Below are 20,137 nucleotides of genomic sequence, written 5' to 3' on the forward strand. Positions count from 1 at the left end.
GCTTGCTTTGTGGTGTGTTAAGGAACCGTCCCAGTCCTCCCATTCATGAGACCCTCTAGCAGTCATACTCTCAGCACCAGAGAGTTTCTCAGCTGGACCAAAGCCCCTTCACAGTGGACAGCTGCAGTGAGCCAGTGGGTGCTTCACTTGACTCCCTACTGTGCAGAAAATCACGCTGTGAAAAGCCAGTGTCCATAAAGACGGAGTCCTGCAAATTTATTCGAATGAAGGGAGAGAGTCCACTAGGCCATACCCCATGGGATCTCTTGAGTTTTTAGAGGATGCAGCCTCCTTTTAAACTCCCAGCTGCCGTTTTTTCCCAAAATTCAGAAGTTCAAGCTGTGCTTGGCTCTGCAACAAACTTGGGCGGCTTGATGTTTGTAATGATCCCCACACCCATTCTTCCAGAACATGATTGGTCCTTTCAGATTGAGTCACATGTGAAGAAGTTAATACCCGTTTCTTATATCATTAGTGAAGACCCCCACACCCATTCTTCGAGATCGAGTCATTTGTGAAGACATTAACACACATTTTTCCCATCATTATTTCTACAATTGTAGGTTGTCTGCAGCACTCAGAACTAGAGCATGGATTTTTATTGTATCTTGAAGATGTCCTGGTCAGGAGGAGGAGCTATGCTGGGCATCACTTTGCCATCTTGTGGAAAGATTCTTTCTTATAAGGAAGAAAGCATTTTACTAAAATTTTGAATTATGTCTTGAAGGAATGTGACCTTAAGGTATCACATACCTAAGGTCAATCTGACAAAAATACCTACACTGCACACAAGATCTTTGCTTATAAAGGGGAAATTGTTGTCGCTTGCCCCCTTCCTTTTTTTACTTCTTTTAAAAACTGGTGGTTAAGTGGTGTTTAACTTGTGCCCTTAAATTGATAGAACAAAAATTTAAGTAATTTTGTCCCTTCTTTGTAGAGAAGATAGTTTTACTGGTATTTCCATTTTGACTGGAAGGATTGGAGATATTTGAGTTATTACAACTGTCTCTTTCTATTCTGCCCTTGGTCTCCACTTCCAAGTGGGCTAGTGATCTGTACCAGTCAAATGCTGGCCTCTAACACAGCACTTCTAAACGTCTGAGTTTCAGTGGTCAGAATAGAAATTACCAAAAATTTTGAAAAATAGTTTCAAGTAAGGAATCTTTTTATCCAAGAAGGAAGGAGAGGATAGCAATTGCGAAAACAATCTCTAGTAAAAGGGAATGAGGTGTGTTGATTCTGCTTAGATGACTGTCCTTTTGGTGTCTTTGGAATTCTGCCTACTTCACTCCTGTTCATGAGAAGACTCATGAAAGTGGATTGTTCTTTCTGTAGGATCATCCTCATTCTCACTTTCTTTAGTAATCAGGATTTGTAAGGAGTGCTTACAGGACCACTTCTTACAAATGTCAGGCGTCATTCTACTATCATTCTATGCTACTGTAATTGCACCTGAATCCTGGAATAAAACTTCTATTGCTTCTAATTTTGGATGAAGGCAACCATGCTTATCCCTTGGGGGTGAACATATATTAAAGCAAAGATAATCAATGATGATGAAGAAGAAAATGTGTCTTGCAGGAGGTTCCTATTTTATGGGGACCTTCACTATACTCTAGAGAAACTGCTTCTTGTAGAGGACTGGGCATCCAGCTCCAGGGGAGTTGTTGATAGGAGAGGTCTTCTGCTGGCCTCCTGAAGCTTTCAGGGTAGACTTATCTTCACAGCTTTTGAAAACATAGCATGGAATAAGAATGAAAGAAATTGTTAATGCAGTACTTAAGTATAATGTACTGTACTATACTGTAATCCCACAAGGAATCCCATAGTATTTAGTATGCTGGCTTTAGGAGGAGCCACATAAGTTGTTTCCAGTTTTGTCAGCAAATACGCCTTTTAGTCGTCTGCTGCCAGTTTTTGCCTGTAGCTTTCAATACTTCTCTCTGAGATGCTTCTTCTGAGATCCTTCAGTTTCTAGCAGTCAAAACAAAAAAAGTCTTAGGAAATACAGATTGGTCTTGACCATAAATGGGGAAGTATATGCCTTGTGCCACTGTCCTACAGCTGCTCAGCCCATAATAGTAGAGATCTCTGCAGCAGTCTTGGTGGCACAGTAATATGAGCTGGGATAAAGAGGGCTTGTCGGGGTTTGACACTGACTAGAAGCCAGGCACCCATGAAAAGCTATTCACTCATTTTCCTCTGCTATAGCTAAGCAGGGGAGGGGAAAAAATGAAGGCCTCATGGCTGAGGTAAGGATTAGGGGAAAAACACTCTAAGGCAAAACTGGTTCACAACTTAAACAGTATAAAGAATATTTATTATTAACCAAATTAAAAGTAAAAAAGGTAATGAGAGCTAAAATAAACCTTTAGAACACTTACTTTTCTTCCCAGCCCCTCCCTCTTTCCCTCTGACTGCGCAAGGAGACAAAACTTGAGGTTTTTGGTCAGTTGTTCACTTCCTAGAAATCTGTCCTCAGTATGCTTAGGGAAAAGAGTTTCTTTCTTCTGCTGTGCCATGGGATCCTTCCCACAGGAGACAGTTCTCTGCAAATTTTCTAGCATGGTCTTAATTTTCAGGAATAGCAGCCCTGCCCGACCTGCTGTAACATGAGTCCCTCCATTGAATGGTGCAGCCGTCCCAAAACTGAACATCATGAGTCGTTTTAGTTCATGGGGTTTAGTCTTTTAAGGAGAAGCTGTTCTAGTTCGGAAGCAAGGGCTCTCTCTGTCTCTGGAAGAAAGGGTCTTCTCTCTCTCTTCGAGTTCCTCACTAGATTACAGCTTTTCAGCATCCACGTGCTCCAGCGCGGGCACTGTTCCTCATGGGCTGCAAGTGGATCTCTGCATCCCCCCATGCACTTCATGAATTACAGGGAAGCAATTTGTTGTATCATAGTCCTCACCACGGCTTGCAGAAGAATCTCAGTTCCAACGCCTGAAGCACTTCTCCCTCCTTCTTTTGCACTGACCTTAGTGTCCCCATGTTGTTCTCCTCCCTCACCTTTGCCTTTTCTCTGACTCGGGAGAGAATTGGCATCCGTTCTCAAGTTCTGTCAATTGAAAAGTTTTTACAGAGTTCTACAACGCTGAAAGGTTGATCCTGTCTGGGCTTCGCATCGGGGAACTGCTTGCCATGCCTCTTGCTGCTGGCCACATGGTCCCCGCCGGCACCACACGGGCCATGCTGGCCACCAGCTCCACTCAGCACCTCTCCTCATGGGGGGCACCAAAAAATGAGAAGTTGCTGCTGCCCCTGCTCTTCTGTCCACAGCATGGCTGGTTACAAGTGGCTGAGCAAGTAAAGTTCATTGCAAGCTATGCTGAGATGGCAGCGGCCGTGCCGCCCTGGCCGTGCAGTTTTGGCCGCGACCCCGCCCCTGGCCACATGGGTGCTCCTGGCACTGATCCTGGCCACATGGTCTTGGCTGCATGGCTGCTCGTGTTGCCGGGATGACCCCCCGGTGACGCGGCCCCAACCGCCGTACCGGGAAGGGCCCCGGCAGCCGCTTCTCCACCCCTTGGAGGGGAGGAAGAAGAAGAGCTTCCTGCGTTTTTTGGGGTTTTTTTCTTTCTTAAATATGTCGTCAGAGAGCCGTTGCCAACTTCTCTAATTGGGCTAGCAACTTGCCCATTGTCAGAGCCTTCAGCAATTGGCTCTGTGCTGGACATAGTAGAAGCTTCAAGCAGCTTCTGCCCCCACCAAAAACCAGGCTGTTAAACCAACACAGGGGTATGAATAGGCATTAAATACTGAAAAGAATAGCAATGCATTAGGTTTGCATTTCTAAACTGTCAAGACAGTCTGTAATTTGGGTCATTTCAGTTTGTGAAAATAATTTTAATTGTGCATTATGATGGTTAACATAAGAAGTGTTCAACCCAATTGAAGGTGAACTGAGGTGTGCCTGTCATTGCACTGCAATTGTCTTGTCATAGGTATAGTTTCCTGTTTGCAATCCCTTCTGCTTTCATAACATGAAATTATCATGAATCTTGGTCAGATTTCTTAATAGTGAAGAATAGTTCTAAAATAACAGTTTTATTAATTTACCAGCACTGAATTGATTGAGAGAAAGTGTTAATCAGGGTTTTTTTTTTAATATCTATATATCAATATAAAAATATATATCTCTTCTCTATGACCCCTTTTGTGTTCAGTAGTGCTCTCAGACTCATACTCTTAATAGCAAGATGTGTACTGAATTGGGGAAAAATGTTCATTAATGTCACTTTTCTTACACTTTACTGTTCTTCCTTTACTGCTAACCAGGACCCTCCTGAAACACAGAAACAAGAGAACTACTATATAATAAAATAACAACTTGAAGAATAATGTCCTGATATCTAGGTATTATCAACTTTAAATAAATAAATTAGATTATTCTGGTTTATATAACACTGGTTTATTCTGGATGTGAGGCAACACTAAACTGGTCTTCTACAAAACACATAAACTCAGGAGAGGATAGTGAAAAGGAAAGTACAGGTGGTGCTTTTGTGTGAGGTAATTATGTTTTCCTCACCAATTTCCCTCTCTTAACACTTTTTTCTCAGTTTAGATATGGTGCAGACTGTCTATACTCTAGCTGTATGTCTTATAACAGGGCATATGATAATAGAAAAATTGGAATTTTAACATTTGGCTTTGCTTCAATAAAAAGTTGGAGCCTTTTCAAATGAAATACCATGGCTGTGTTGATGTTGATACTGTATAAAATGTATTTTTATTAACCTGTTTTTTCACTGCCTCTGAGTAAGTAGAAAACTTAATTTATTTGCAGCTGTGGTAAGAAACAGAGCAGAAGAATTTATTCTAGGCTTGCAGATTAGGTCTTTTATTTATTTCAAGTCTTTTTAATATTTTTTTATCTACAGATGGCAATAGCGGTTGGAGATGTCCAGCTTGTCAGAATGCTTCTGTGCAAGTTCCTAAAACTTACACTTGTTTCTGTGGTGAGTTTCTCACTTGCTTTTGCAAAGAAAAACAGTTTTGTCATTATGATTCTATTTTGTTAATATGAATTTCAATATTGGTGCTTGTTTGCTTACATACCTGGAACTCCATTTTTTTTAAATTCTATTGACACTGGAAGGTGGCTGCACAGAGAATCACACATATGCCACTTGAAAAATAAAAAGAAAGAAATACTAAGTCCCACATGGTAAATATTTTCATATCATTATGTAAAAATAGTGACTTTTATGAAATAATGATAGATTTTGGCTGGTATCTTGAAAGCTTTCTTTCTGTAGAAGGAATGGAATAACCTGCATGTGTTATGTCTTTCTTTGTGGCAGGATACACCAAAATAATATACAACTTAAGGATACAGCTGCCTAAACCTTTAAATTGATACAGCAATTTTGTGATTTATGTTGTTCAGGGACACATCGAGCTTAAATAGGAAATAATATTCAGGCTTTTCAGACTTCTATGTAGATAAGTGTTTAATAAAAAGGTAAATGGCATGAGTACAGCATTCACCAAGCCATAAATATAAAACAAAAAGGAGATATTAATTATTTTACTTAATTGCATAGGTGTCAATAAGTTTTGTTTGGAATCTACACTTCTGTAATCTGTATTGTTTAAATCAGAGTCACTGGAAACTTTCACCTCACTTTCTAGAAAATAGAATGTTCTGAAGTTGAGACAGAAACTTTGTCAGTAAACTTGCCATAAAAGAGAGAGATTTGCTAAAATAGGAGAGTTTTATCATTTTACCTAAATGTGTCAGTGAATCAGTTAGAAACAGTGCAATGCAGTTAAGGCAGAGTTTTTGTATGACAGTTGTGAAATCTTATGAGTATAGGGATAATAATTCCGTTAGAATGAACTGACCATGAATGTAAATTAGACCAAATGAAAATTAGACTTTTTAAGACAAGACATCTCTCTGTTAAACAGAAAGAAATTCTCCTGAGCCTAAAGACCGTTTCATGGTTTAGGAGATCTATAGTAAGAACCTTAAATTGTCTGCAGAATTATTACTTGCGGAGCACCATGGAGTAACATAAGAGTTTAATCTTCTGTAGATAATTTTACATTAATGATACTTAATTTGGACATCATCAGTTGCTTATGCAAAGCTATCTTATATTTGATGCAAGGTGCTAATTATGTACTGAATTTGGTTAAGTGTGATTTTTTTTTCACACTTTCATGAGGAAATTCTGAGCTTATTTTTCTTCTGAAGCTTCTGATTTTTGGGACTTTCCTGGGTATTCAATTAGTTTAATTGAAACTCAGGTGAATAAGTGCTATCTGTAGCATTTATTCATATTTTCCTAACTTAATACTTGTAGAATATACATAGGTATATTAAAGAGTTAAAATTATGTAATTATGTCACCAAAAATGTATTTTCTTGCTGCTTTTGATTGTCACAACTCAAATTTGTAACACTGGCTCAGTTGCTTGACTGTTAATTTAATTCCTCGCTGGCCAAGAGAGTGTTAATGACGGCAGCTAACCTTAACCCTGATGATCATCTCATGCACTTAGAGCTGTGGGATTTGACGGTAGCATCTCAGATTAGTTAGAATATGGTTTAGTACTTATCTGAAATACAGAATACTTGAAGCTAACATACCTCTTGTTTAAGACTTCTGCTTTATTCATGAAAATTCATCCACTTTTAATATTTAGATTAGTGTAGAGTCTGCTTCTTTTTATAGAAGTGACTTTCATAATTTGCCCACTCATTTAATTCCCTATTCCCCATTACCATACCAGGTAGATCATACTTTCTGGGAGTCGTATCTTTTTACTTTTTCCTTTTTTTTTCTCTCTGCTGCGTTGAGACAGCAAGGGAGTTTCACCCTTCAGTTTTCTTAGGTACTGTGCAGCCTGACCAACTATAGGGGGCTTTTAGTTTTCATGTATTTTATCAGTTTAATTTAATGTAAAGTATCAGCTACCTGCATGTCTGCTGATTGAGAGTACAGAAGGAAAGACTCTTCTGGAGCTTGGTCTTCCAATGGTACATTCTTTTAAAGAAGTTGAGTATATATCAGTACAGAAAAATGTAAACATTTGTGTAATTTTTTTGTCAAAGAAGACTACTTGCCAGTATTTAAAATACCACTTTTTCTCTTTGGTATGATATTTTTCACAAATGCAGTCTGGTACTCAAAGCAATAAATATCTTTTTGTCTTTGACGTGGTTTAGGTAAGGTGCATAATCCTGAATGGAATAGAAATGAAATCCCACATAGCTGTGGGGAACTTTGTGGAAAGAAGAGGCAGTGTTTGGACTGCCCGCATCTTTGTAACATGTAAGTAAATGTCTATCATATAAGCATTGAAACGATTTAGAGAAAATTTCTAAAGACTGTATTTGCTTATTTTTTTGACTCCAGGATATGCTTAGAGATTTAGAACCTATAGAGGTTTATAGTTGAGTTGAAGGAAATGGAGGCTATTTGTGTTTGTATGTGTAAAGTGAGTTCATATGAGAGCATGAACAGGAGGTCTACAAGAGTTGTAGCAATATTTCTGTCATATTTTAGGAACTGAACGAGCTGTCTGACTTGGTTTCAAGAATTTTCATTGAAGTAGAGAAATAATAGTGTCTGAAAGTAACTCTGAACAAGTTCAGTGGTCCACCAGATGTTTTAGGTGCTGCTATTCATGTAATAATGTGTGAGTATCTTAATTTGAGATCAGTGGTACGTGGTTAAACTGAAAGACGACTTCTTTCCTTTGTTTCTTTTTCTTTTTTTTCGCTTGTAAACTATTGAGGGTAAAAGGGTATTTGCATTTCTTTATTTGTTGAGACCATCAGATAGTTTATCCAGAATCCCTCATGGAGATTTTAATCAGTATATATAATTCAGATTTGTTTTGCTAACATTTATTGGTATAATTCAGTGAAGAGAGGCAAAGGAGAGCACCTCTGTTTCCAGTTTTGGATGTTTTACATTAGATTTTTTTTAGTAGTGTAGTAGCATTGCTAAGATTAACACCATTATATGATCTTTTTCAATGTATAAATATGCTTGCTAGTCAGAAACGTAACTTATATTTTGTTACATAGCTTCAATTTCCATGTATAGAAGTTGGTCCTTAATATCTGTTCATGTTTCTGGTTTTGGAAATTTTTAATAGAAGCAGTTGTTTCTGTTCTTGGTACACAGTCAAAAACTTCAGTCATTCCAACAAATATATTGTCATCTGGCACTTATTCCAAGATTTGCTAAAGCTCGGAACTTTACTAGAACTTTACTCTGAACTTTTTATTTAATAATTTCAAATATATTGTAACATTTTACTGAATGTCAGAATAATTCTTTAATACTTCTTTCCCATACATGAAAATGTTGTATTAGATTTCTTTTCTATACTAGATCTGATTTATATTTATGTATTATGTATTTATGCACAAAGATTTGTATTATATTTCATGTAAGTGTCATAGGTGTTTTCTTAATTTATAGAATGATGCTAGATCAGATCAACTTTTCAGACTATACTTGATGTAGCTGATACCCTGAACAGAACTCTGATTCTCTTGGAGACCAGCTGCAGGCCTTCATCTTGGGAGGCATATGTTCATGGACATATTTTTTGCCCAATCAGAAATAAGCAGACTTCTTAATCACTTTGAGAACTTCCTGACTGCAAACTTCTGTGTGTGTCTCTGTGCTGAATGAAATTTGAATTTTAGTCTTAACTGCTGTTGTATGGGTCAAGTATATCCTAGAACTGTAGCCATACTGTAGCTTCTGCCTAAACTAAATTGTACCAGAGATTTTAGCACGTGTATAGGTAGGGATGCATAGAGAATACTTAGTTCTAAAGTCAGAAGTTTGATTTCAAAGCATTAGTTTTTGCATTACTACAATTTTTCTATTCATATTAACAAGAGGTCAGAAAACTGTCTCAGAAACACACATTGTCAAAACTTTGAGAAGTCTGAAAATTAATTGTGCGATGCTGTTCTAACAAAAGGCATCTTGCTATAACACTCTAGTCTACTATTACCGTTATTTACAACTTTAAAATATTTGTGATCAGTATAAATTGCTGTTGTGTGATACAGTATCATCAGAAAGTGTGCCAGGAATGGGGTTATGGAAGAAACCTTAACATTGCTTGAATATGAGAGTGTTGAGAGAAATAATAGACCAGGTAAAAAACTTGACAAGACTTCTGAAGATGGTGGGCCTTCTCACTTTTCCAAATTATGACCTAGATCATAGTATTTTGAATTTATATCTACTTTAATCTGATTGCTAAGTTTAGAAGTTGGCATCCAGCCTTTAGAATCCTACATGGATCCGTGAGAATTAAAGTCAAGATAGTGAAATATATAGTGCAGTCCTTTTACAAGAGGTTTTCTTGTAAGATTGGTTATCTTGTATGTTGCAGAAAGCATGTTAATTCTCATTGTCTGAAGTCTGAAGTTCCACAATACAGTTTTAATTAATTCCGCAGTTTTGCTTTCTTCCTGCTTTCCTGTGTACCCATCCAGTTCTGCTTTTTTCCCTCCATTTCTTTGTGCCTGCTCTGGTGCTTTTCCAGCTCTTCACTGTGTCATAAAACTGACCTATCAAAAGATGGAGGGTTGTAGTGGTTTTGGTAATTTGTTTTTTGGATTTGCTTTATGTGATGGGGGGTTTTTCATTGTTTTGAATTCATTTATTGTGCAATTGCTTGGCTTTACTGTTAGAGCTGGCATAGGTTGAGTGATAGATTAGGCCTTATTGTCAGCTGGGAGGAGCAGTAGAGGAAGAAAGGAAGACAGACCACTGTTGACGAACTGAGGCATGACTCAACTATATAGCGTATGACTGTAGTAACTGGTGTACTAATTAGTACTTGTAGTTACTGTCCTTGAGGAATTTAGTAGTTACCATGTAACTGGGTAGTCTGTGTTTATGGGCTTTTCTGGTGTTTCTGGGTTTTTTCTTTTTCTTTGGCTAGGATGTCTATGCTGGTCAGTCCTGGCCAATAATAATTGCTCCAAATGAGAGCTACTGTTTTTACAAATGAAAGGAACTGGGAGCTGGCTGAGCAAGAGTGCAGACAAAATAGTTAAGTATAATTTCACAAACCTGGGCTTGTCTGTACCCAACTAAGGTCTTACATGCAGATAGGGAATATCTCGTGTTTCTTGAAGTAGGAGGTAAGATCTGGTAATCATGTAATGGACTGGAATTGATGACACTCACAGGAAACTTCTCTTGATGGTAAGAAAAAAAACGGAGGCAGACTTGCTGTGTCTCCCATGTGTTACCTTACAGGAAGAGGAGCAACACCTCTTACTGGTGGCACTAGAACTGCTGAGTTCAAAGATAAAACCACCAGCTCAAAGGAAGAAATTAACAGAGAAAGTTTTATCTTTAATGTGTTTAAGATCACCAAGGAAATAAATACATTAATAGTTTGGACATAAGATGATTGTTTTGGTTATTATCAATGATGAGCACAGTTGAGTTGATGCATGTTTGCTGGTGAAATGGTGAAATGCAAAATATCAAATGTGTCAGTAGCATAGTTGATTTGTTAATAGTACAGTTAACTTGACAGCAGCAGTACAGTTGGTACTGTACAGTTGGTACTGCTGTACAGCAGTACAGCAGTACAGACAGACAGGAGTACAGTTTTTCCTTCAACATTAGTGATCTTTGAGACTGATACAACTGTCATAATCAAATAATTTTTTCTTGTGTTAAGACTGCTTCCATACCCTGCAGGAGTGAGTGTAGGAGTCCTGTATAATGTTCTGATAATGCACTTAGGGTTGGGTTATGCTGGATTGTGTCTCTGGGAGTGTAATAAAGCTAAATTTAACTTTGCTTTTTTGACTTACTTTTAAGTCTGTGCCACCCAGGACCTTGCCCTTCGTGCCCAGCCTTTGTGACAAAAACTTGTGAATGTGGACAAACAAGGTGAGAGTGCTTCCACTATGCAAACAAATTTTAGTTATTATAAACAAACAAAAGAACAGTTTAAAATTTTATATATTAATTTTTTTCTTTCTTGCAGTTTATTCAAAATATGCTGAACAAAGTTCAATCTGAGCATTAACTTTTATTTGTGGTTAAAATAATTTGGAGAATTCTATATTTTGAAAAAATGCAGTTACTTTCAATTTATCACGAAAGAAAGTCAAAATAACAAACAAAGACTTGTCAGTTTATGATACATGTAGCTGAATTGTCTGAGCAGTCTGTGAACTGGTTCGATTTTGAAATCCTGTACTAGTATTTATTCATTTTATTTGCTAGAAGACTCAGAAAAAGTACTAGAAAAAGGTTCACATCTTTTCTGTCTGAGTAGAATGAGGTCTTGAATTACTTAATTCCAGAAATAATTTCAAAAATAACACATGCTTTTCTCAGAAACTGTACAGAGAAGTCTGTAGTGTATTCCAGACTTGAAGGCTATCTCTTCCTTGCATGTTTGGTGCATATAGTGTCATTGCCAACAGCAGTATGGGGTACTACCTATACTATGTGTGATCTCTTATAATCAGTTGGCCTGAATCTTTAGAATCCCTTTTTCTATTTACCTAGAACTGATTCTGTGTAATAAATTGTTTGCCTAAGCTTGTTCACAGAACCAAAACAAACATAAACCAATTTCAGTGTTAGCATTCTTGCTCTGGAAAAAAGATTTTTCAGACTTTCACAATTATTTGTCAGTTTGAATCTAGTAGTACACAATTTTTCAGAAGAAGGTACTGCAATTTCTGTGGCAGTATTTGTAGGTAAAAGCACTTTGTCTTCAGCAGAAAAACGGATTGGTTGTATATTACTGAATTATATCTTCCGTAGTAATATCACCTCTTTATTGTTTTGGGGGGTTGTTTTTTTGTTTGGGTTTTGTTTGTTTTGTTGTTGTTTTTCTGACTCCTTCTTTCATTTAAAAGTTTAATAGATGCAAAACTTCGTTTTGTTATTTTTTCCAGATGTTACCTACTTCACCAGATTACTGGTTTTTGTGATACTACACTTGATACTTAAAACTTGCTTCAAAATAGCATTATTTCATATGTACTGTATAAGCATCCAGGGTATATGGCATGGCATCACTGATGTTAGGATGTTTTAAAATTACTATTTCAAATAGACCTTTTACAGCCATTGTATGAGCCATCCAGAGTTGAAAAAATAGGAGAATTGATTTTGTCCCATTTTTTGACAATTTAATTAAAAACTCAGTTATTTTCATAGACTACTGACCCACTGTTAAGGCCCATATCCCTATCTTCATTGTGCTCAATGGATTTAGGATTGTTTAAGTCTTCAGAAAGATGTCTGGATTAGAAATATCTGCTTTTCTGACAATGCATACATGAGTTTATACATCAGGTTCCAAGTTTTAGTGTCACCTTGGGTTGTTTTCCCCTATTTTCACCCCAGGAAAAATTCTGTAGACTAACTGCTGTGATAGGTGTTTTACTTTAGTGAGGTGGAAGAGGGGAAGCAAGGGAAAAACTAGTGTTATTTCCTGAAGACTTTCATTAGTAAATTATGGTGCCTTTTGAAGACTTCGGCATTTTACTGAAAATGTATTTCCCTTTTTATTAAATACTGTGTAGATGTCAAGGTAGCTGACAGGCTATGGTGTCATTTCTCTGCAGTCATTCAGTTCGCTGTGGCCAATCAACAAAAATTCATTGTTCTAATGTATGTGGAAATACTTTAAACTGTGGAAAGCACAGCTGTACTCAAGTGTGCCATGCAGGAAAATGTTCACCTTGCCAGTTAACAGTACAACAAGGTAAGTACTGAAATGCTTTACGGGTATCCACCCTATACAATTAAAACAAGAGGGTGAAAAAAACCAGTACCAAGAGGCAAGTGCCAGTTTTTACTTAACACAACCAAAATCTATCGTTGGAATCCTGCCACGATGATTAGGCTGTTGGAGCATGTGCCTTATTAGGACAGGCTGGTGATACTGGACTTCGTTAGCTTGAGAAGGCTGAGTAGTGGCATTTCAGTAGCTAATAGGTAGTTTAAGAAGGCAGAGATAGGCTGTGCATATGTGAACGATCAAAGACAATGGGCTTAAATTCCTTGTAACTAGCTGTAAGGAAAACATCTTTTCTTGGGGGTTTTCAAGACCCAACTGAATAAAACACTGAGTAATGTGGTCTGATCTCATTGCTTTTAGGTAAGGGCTTGGACTAACTAATCCTTTCTTACCTGAATTGTCCTCTGATCCTACTGATCATAGTATACTACACTGATCCTACTATAATTATAAGAATTAATTAGACAGTACATGGAAGAAGAATAGAAAAAGGTATAGGAAAACACATTACAACAAGCTTCTCTTGATTTCTGTTAAAATTTTCTAAATTTGATCTTGAATGGAAATTAAATTAACTATGTATGCCAGTATATAAATAATTTTATAGAACAGTTTATACAGAAAACGGCAAGTTAATTTTCTCAACTTTTAAGGTAATAATTAACTTATATATACTGCTTTAATAAATAAACTTTTTGTGCACATAGTACTGCTTTATCAAAAGAAATAATGCTGGAATTCCAACTTACGTAGGACAAAAACCCTTCATTGATGAAGTAAATCTAAAGAGGAGCAACTTCTTTATTCTTCTAAAAATTGACTTTAAAACTTTTTCACTTTTTATCTTTTTATATTTGCTGGAGGTGTTTTGTCACTGATACTCTCTTGTGTTGTTTTCTATGGGATATTGCTTTCTTTCAGTGTGTTACTGTGGAAGCAACTTTAAAGAAGTATTGTGTGGATCAAAGGAAGAATTCTCTGACGGTTTTGGGAGTTTCTCATGTCAGAATATATGTGGCAAGTAAGGTCACTATAACTTACGCTTTTAAAAAGAAAAAGGTCGTTCTATTCACAATGATTTATTGTAGTACTCTTGGGATAATTCCCCTTTTAATTTTTTTCTTGTTTTCTCTTTTGTTTCTTCTACATTTTTTTCCAGAAAATTAAATTGTGGGAGGCACAACTGTAAGCAAGTATGCCATCCTCAGCCTTGCCAGCTCTGTCCACGACTTCCACAAGTTGTATATCGTTGTCCCTGTGGTCAGACTCCTCTCAGCAAGTTACTTGAACTAGGATGTGTTGAACGTAAAATTTGCACAGATCCTATCCCATCATGCGGAAAAACATGTGGCAAACCTCTTTCCTGTGGTAGCTATGGTAATTAGAAATTTCTGTATCAGAGTATTTGAAGTATCTCATAGTGTCACTGAAATTCACCGGAAGTCAGGTGAATAGAACTCCTTTACATCAACGTAGCATTGAGAAGCAGGCATTCTTTATTGCGGCGCCAGATGCGGGGGGATAGCTCCACCTAGCGTGCATTCTGATTCTCTGCAAGTGCGTTTCGTACGTACCTTAATTACATACATCTGCATCACAATTTGCAGAAATCTCGTACATATTATAATTGCTCATTACCATAAAACCCTCCTCCTGGCTCAGGCTTTTTATGGTCTTATTTTGGCTGTGGTTGCATTCCTAAGCCAAATGTACTACCCTCCCCCCCCTCCCCCCTGCCTCCAAAGTCCCTTTATCTTCCTTCTGTCCCTGCTCGGTAAGCAGATCCTGCCCACCCTGTTCCTTTTGTTAAAAGTACACAGACACAGTCCTTGTTCTTAGATTAACCCTTCAATATCAATAGTTTTAAAAACAAAACAAAAAACCATGGTCTTTAAATGTTTAATTTCAAGAAATAAATATTTTATTAGCTATTTTGAGTTTTAACCAAAATGAGTGTAAAAACCACTGCAGGTTGTGCAGTCTGGCTGTTTGTTCATAATAATGAAATCAGGAATAAAAATCGGGAAATAAAACTGCACATAAGCTTAGTATCTTTGACCAGTGATGTTCCTGATAAATATGAAGTTCCAGGTCATAGACTTTTTTTATTCTTAATATTTGTATTTTCATTTTGCTAGAGTTCATTCATACATGTGAAAGCCTTTGCCATGAAGGAGACTGTAGACCATGTTCTCACACATCAAATATTTATTGTAGGTGTGGCTTCAAAAAAAAGGTGAGTGTGTAACCATGGAAACAGGTAATCCTTACTGCTTTTTAAAGCTGTGGAGAAAAAGGAGCTGAAGAAGCATAAGAAGTGCTGTGCTCCTCAGTTGCAAGAGCCACATTGTATACTAACTGATAGATGGTAACTAGATTATACTGTGAAGTGGTAACATGCTATTTACTATGAAAGCAATTTTAAAAGTATTATGGCAGAGCTTGCACTGAGTTCTATTAGTGTAAATAGTCTGCAAAATCCTGTATTACTCTGGAGTATTTATATAGCACAAGGAATGGTAGTTTGCCAAGAGTAAACTGAGAGAAGAAAGGCAGCCTAATGAAAACTTCATAGCAATAGCTTGTAGACTCCTGTAGAAGTTTTCGTAGAGACTATGTTGTTACTGATTTCCATTCTTTGTACATTTATATAATGTTTTGTTATTTAGTAATTATTATATTTTTATATTATATCAGCTATTGTTATTTAGTAATTATTATATTTTTGAACTATGCTACTTTCTGTAATCATAGCTTTGAAATTTTTGGCTACTATCACAGTTATATTTTTCTGACCTGTTATATATCATCTGCAAGTAGAGATGGCTTCTGAGTATATGAGTCTGTAGGTGCATAGAAATGACTGAGAGTTTACTAGAAGTTGGAACAGTTTTCTCCTACAAGTTTGCTGAAAGTAGTTATGAGGTAAAAGGCTTTACATTGCATTTTGAGTCCTGAAATAAAGTAGTGAGGTTTTGGGTTTAGTTCATGAAGTTTCTCACACACCTGAAAGATGCTTCTTAAAAAAGAGTGAACTACACCGATAACTTAAATCAGTCATGAAAAATGTGATAGTCAGAAATGTCAGGTTAGAATATAAAGGTGTGGTGAAGGGTTAAAATGTCAATAATATTATTTTCATCCATCACATTTTATTTTCATATTGAGGTCTTTAGGTATAACTTTGTATAGCATAACATTTGGCTTCTTCTTTATTCTTTTCTTCCATTCTTCTGTCAGACTTGCAATTTTGACAGTTGGTCAAAGCACAAATTTATGCACTCTTGTCAGTATCCTCTGGGAAAGCTCTATTGGTTTCCATTATGCAAATTTCTGGTTTCTTGGGACAAGCCTGATTCTCTCTGTTTACAGTGACAGTTTACAGTGGAGAATACAAAACTACATTTTTAAAAAATTTTTATTGAATCTTTGAGGAACAAATGTTGTGTTAAAAGATTTGAGGATATTTTTTTCCAGTTTTTATTTTACTTTTGAATACAGATGTGTTATACACATGGAAACTGAGTATGCTTCTTTCATGTGACCAAGTGTTTTCTAGATAAGTATGTTTCAGTTGTGTAATTTAATCTAATGGCTCCCTGTTTGCTTCCTAGGAAATCCCATGTGCTCTTCTCAGAAATAAAGGTACAAGGTTATGATACATATATAATGTAAAACTGTTTTTAAAACTATACACAGCTCGTAGTAATTTGGGGTTTGATTGACAAAGTTGGCAAACAGCTGATCTGTACTGCATCTTTTATCCATACTTCCATGCCAAATTGGTTATTTCTGCTGCTCATTCATGGTGCTGGTCATGCTGCTATGTTTGGGAAAAGGTTTGAAATAAACATCTTTAGTTTTCATTCATCTTCTGTGTAAGGAAAGACTTCTTCATATTTGATCTGAAAGATTTCAGACAATGTCTGTTTTATTTTGAACAGTTTCTTATGCCACCTGCCATATTCAAAAGGTTGTCCTCCCCCTCCTGCTCCCCCCATCATCCTATATAACTTTGGTCAACTTGCACAGCTCAGATTCAGTGTAATGGTTTTAATCTGCTCTTGCCTGTGTTTCTGGGGAAATACAAGCTTTGATTCTGCTTCACATTGTATGGTGCTGATCTTTGCAGCTGGTCATTGCATCTGACCTTGGCAGAGTTCCCGTTTGATGCTTCTTGGTATTCTGGATGTAACATCTCAAAATTCCCCTCAGTGAAACCTTTACTTGATTGACCCCTATCATACTGAGGTGTTTATTTACAAGATATATAAGGAAGTAATATGCATATTTCCTAATTTGAGCTTTTGTCTATGAAGACTTTGCTCTTAATGGAGTCCAGAAGTGATTCCTTTTGTTAGCTGTGTATGGTAATAAGGATGTTCTTTGTTAGCAGTAGTTTTATGAGCATACAGCAGTAGTTGTTTTTAGCTGACTTTTACTGCCCCACCAGTTCAAGCAGTCTTAAATTGGATGTTTGTGGTACTCCAGTGTATCAGAATATCCTGTTTTCTTTGTTCTATTGTGTGAAAATAAACTTGCTTCATGTATTCTGCTTTCCAAAATCCTTTTGAACAAGGGTTTCTTTAAAGAAAGGCAAGTGCCCACATGGGGAATTAGTGAGGGCAAACAAGTAATTTAAGTTTGCTTGCTGGCTTACCCTGTGTTAGTCTCTCCTAGACCATGCCCTGCAACAGCCTTAGCATAATACTGTGATTGCAGCTTTTGTTCTGAGCATAAGCAAAGACCTAAAAGTTAGGACTTTTGGGACGCTTTTTTTTTTATGTTTTTAATAGCTGCTATTACATTCATGTGTGACAAGCGGTGCAACAAGAAAAGATCATGTGGACGACACAAGTGTAATGAAGTTTGCTGTGTGGTAAGTGTACATGTGGTTTTTTAAAATTGTTTGATGTGATGTGTGTTTGATTTTGGTTGTGATGTTAACGGTCTTTTTTTCTTTTGTATCTTTCCATTTTTGTGCATCTTCATTCTCTATTTGCAGTATTGGTCATGCTCAAAAAGTTTGTGTGTGTGCATTTATTTTGCAAGTTTTGTTTTGTAGTTGTCATTATAAATGTAAAACTGCGTTTCAGCCTAAATGCAGTTCAATCAGTGTAAAGGTGCTTTTTGTCAATGCAGTGATTCCAGGGAGAATGGAGAGGGAAAGCATATTACTTAACAGAAGAAGCATAAACTATGTAGCTGTGTCTGTAACAGAAGTCTTAACAGAATCTGCTTTAAAAATTGTGTATCCATACAGTGATGGAAAAACTGTAGAGATCTGGCCTAAGCTGTTGTTTGCACTATACAGTTTTGTCAGTCTATTATTAGAAGTAGATTGTGACCTCAAAGAGAAAAAAATAACCAATAGCGTTTATAGTTCAATTCTGCTTTTTCTTTTTTTGCCTTCTCTTAGGACACAGAACATAAGTGTTCTTTGGTTTGTGGTCGTAAACTCAACTGTGGGCTTCATAGATGTGAAGAACCCTGCCATCGGGGCAGTTGTCAAACATGCTGGCAAACAAGTGAGTTATGTGCAAAAGTACTTAATTGTTATTTATTATAGAAATACATTTATATCTCTGTCTGACTCTGACCAGTTAATGTGATCTATTTCACATTGGTGAAAAGGAGAAAGACAAGGTGGTGTAGATTGTAAGGATACTGTTTACAGCTCAAAGTGTCTTAGCTGCAGTAGTACATGTGTCTCTCCTATATTGTATGCACATGGATATAGTCAAAGACCTCCACTTTATGGAGACCAACTTTTCATGGAAACATCCTGGAAAAGAGAAGGTGCTGGAGCCTCTGAAGCTCACTGTACTTGAAACAGCATTGTAGTCTGTCTTAATAGCCTATGAGTATGATGTGCATGTTGACTGTACCTCTCATTAGAAAAATAAATATTTGTCTGTCCGAACATTTCTCTTTACAAAGCAAAATAGTCATCTTAATGTCTCAGGGGTCCTGGTAGTAACTTCTGGTCTAGTTGAGTCAGAATGCAGAGATTTTTCTGAGCAGTTGTTTTTCTTCACTGAATTCCATGGGTTTAATAATTAAGGTAATTAAAATTCTCCATATTGCTGCAATATTTTTGAGGATTGTATTTCACTCTCAGATTAAAGGAGACCTAAGGATTGCCTCCATTGTTGAATGTGATACAATCTAGTGGTTAATGTTCCCTGCTGAAATTTTTCTGAATACAGGAAAAGCAGCTACCTACTTCAGGAACTAGATTATCATGGTAGTTTAGCTTAAATCTCTGTGTCCATGAAGTTTCCAATTCTGAATCTGTCCAGAGATAAATCAATTAAGCAGTGTCTTTAAAGATGTCTCGCTTTCTCTGGATGCTGCTAGTTGAGATTTCAGATGCATGCATTGTAGGATTCTATATGATTCTGACCCTGTAGTTGATGTGAGTCCTTCTCAGCACTCAGAAGGCCATTCTTGACTCTGATTCAGCTGTCTAGCCAGCACTTTGCAGTTGGCTTATATTAGCCATGATATCAAATGCCATGGCATGGTCAGCTGTAAGTCATTTCCCTACTCATTAGATTGGATTTCTTGCCCCTGCTTTCATCTCCACTACTGTTTTTGCTAGGAATGGTGAGGACTGACATCAAGATATAATACCGGAGTGCATCTACACCTCTGTGTGCTTCCCAGGTACTTTACTTTTCCAGTGTATTTCCTCAGTGCTGATAAGTGTGGTCCCTTTCTGTGCCAGGGTCTCTTTATGCATACCCCATCTACTTCAAGACAGGAATACATCTCTTGGGGAAAATAAAAAATGTCAGCATTAGAGACAGTGCATTTAAAAAAAAAAGTTTTCAGATACTGTATTGCTGCCCTTTGGATCAGACGTTTCTGCACTCTGTCCCCATTATCCTGATTAGTGCAAGTAAGGGACTTCTCATTATAATATTCTTCACCTATAACTTCTCATCAATATAAAGCAACTAGTGTGGCTGTCTAACATTCAGGTCTTCCAGAGACCTTGGTGCCTGGTCTTTCGTCTTGTTGGACTAAGGAAGATTTGTAGCTTTGAAGCATAGAGTATTATAGGTTGTTTCAAGACCTGTAGTGAGGGACAATAAAGCCCTACTCTTTCCCATGCTTCCTTTCCACAGAAAGTCCATGGACATTCTGAATCTTTTCTACTTTTGCTTTCTGCTTCTTCCTTCTAACCCATAACATTTTGTTCTCCCTAGCATTCTTATTTGCTGGAATTTGTTGTAATTTAGTCTCCTTAGACAAAAATTGCAATTCTTTTTACTAACTGCTGTACTTCAAAATACATGGGCAAATGAGTAGGATCTGGCCTGAGATTTAACTGATGAAACAGATCATAAAAAATAAC

The 20,137-nt window shown here is 37.0% G+C and overlaps 1 protein-coding gene across 8 annotated transcripts in view; it reads left to right on the forward strand.

Moving 5' to 3' along the window:
* NFX1 (nuclear transcription factor, X-box binding 1) overlaps positions 1-20,137 on the forward strand; it is an 89,074-nt gene that overhangs the window by 33,904 nt on the left and 35,033 nt on the right. For all 8 annotated transcript variants that reach the window (XR_007202217.1, XM_048296887.1, XM_048296865.1 and 5 more), the window contains exons 4-13: positions 4,881-4,958; positions 7,178-7,283; positions 10,830-10,901; positions 12,599-12,738; positions 13,696-13,795; positions 13,934-14,151; positions 14,913-15,010; positions 16,389-16,419; positions 17,571-17,653; positions 18,194-18,302. Coding sequence is in view for 7 of the 8 variants with exons in the window: in XM_048296887.1 (XP_048152844.1) it covers positions 4,881-4,958; positions 7,178-7,283; positions 10,830-10,901; positions 12,599-12,738; positions 13,696-13,795; positions 13,934-14,151; positions 14,913-15,010; positions 16,389-16,419; positions 17,571-17,653; positions 18,194-18,302 (1,035 nt within the window). In the remaining variant the exon portion in view is untranslated. The remainder of the gene's footprint in view (positions 1-4,880; positions 4,959-7,177; positions 7,284-10,829; positions 10,902-12,598; positions 12,739-13,695; positions 13,796-13,933; positions 14,152-14,912; positions 15,011-16,388; positions 16,420-17,570; positions 17,654-18,193; positions 18,303-20,137) is intronic.

This window comes from Corvus hawaiiensis, chromosome 1, assembly GCF_020740725.1.
Source record: "Corvus hawaiiensis isolate bCorHaw1 chromosome 1, bCorHaw1.pri.cur, whole genome shotgun sequence".
Taxonomy (NCBI): Eukaryota; Metazoa; Chordata; class Aves; order Passeriformes; family Corvidae; genus Corvus; species Corvus hawaiiensis.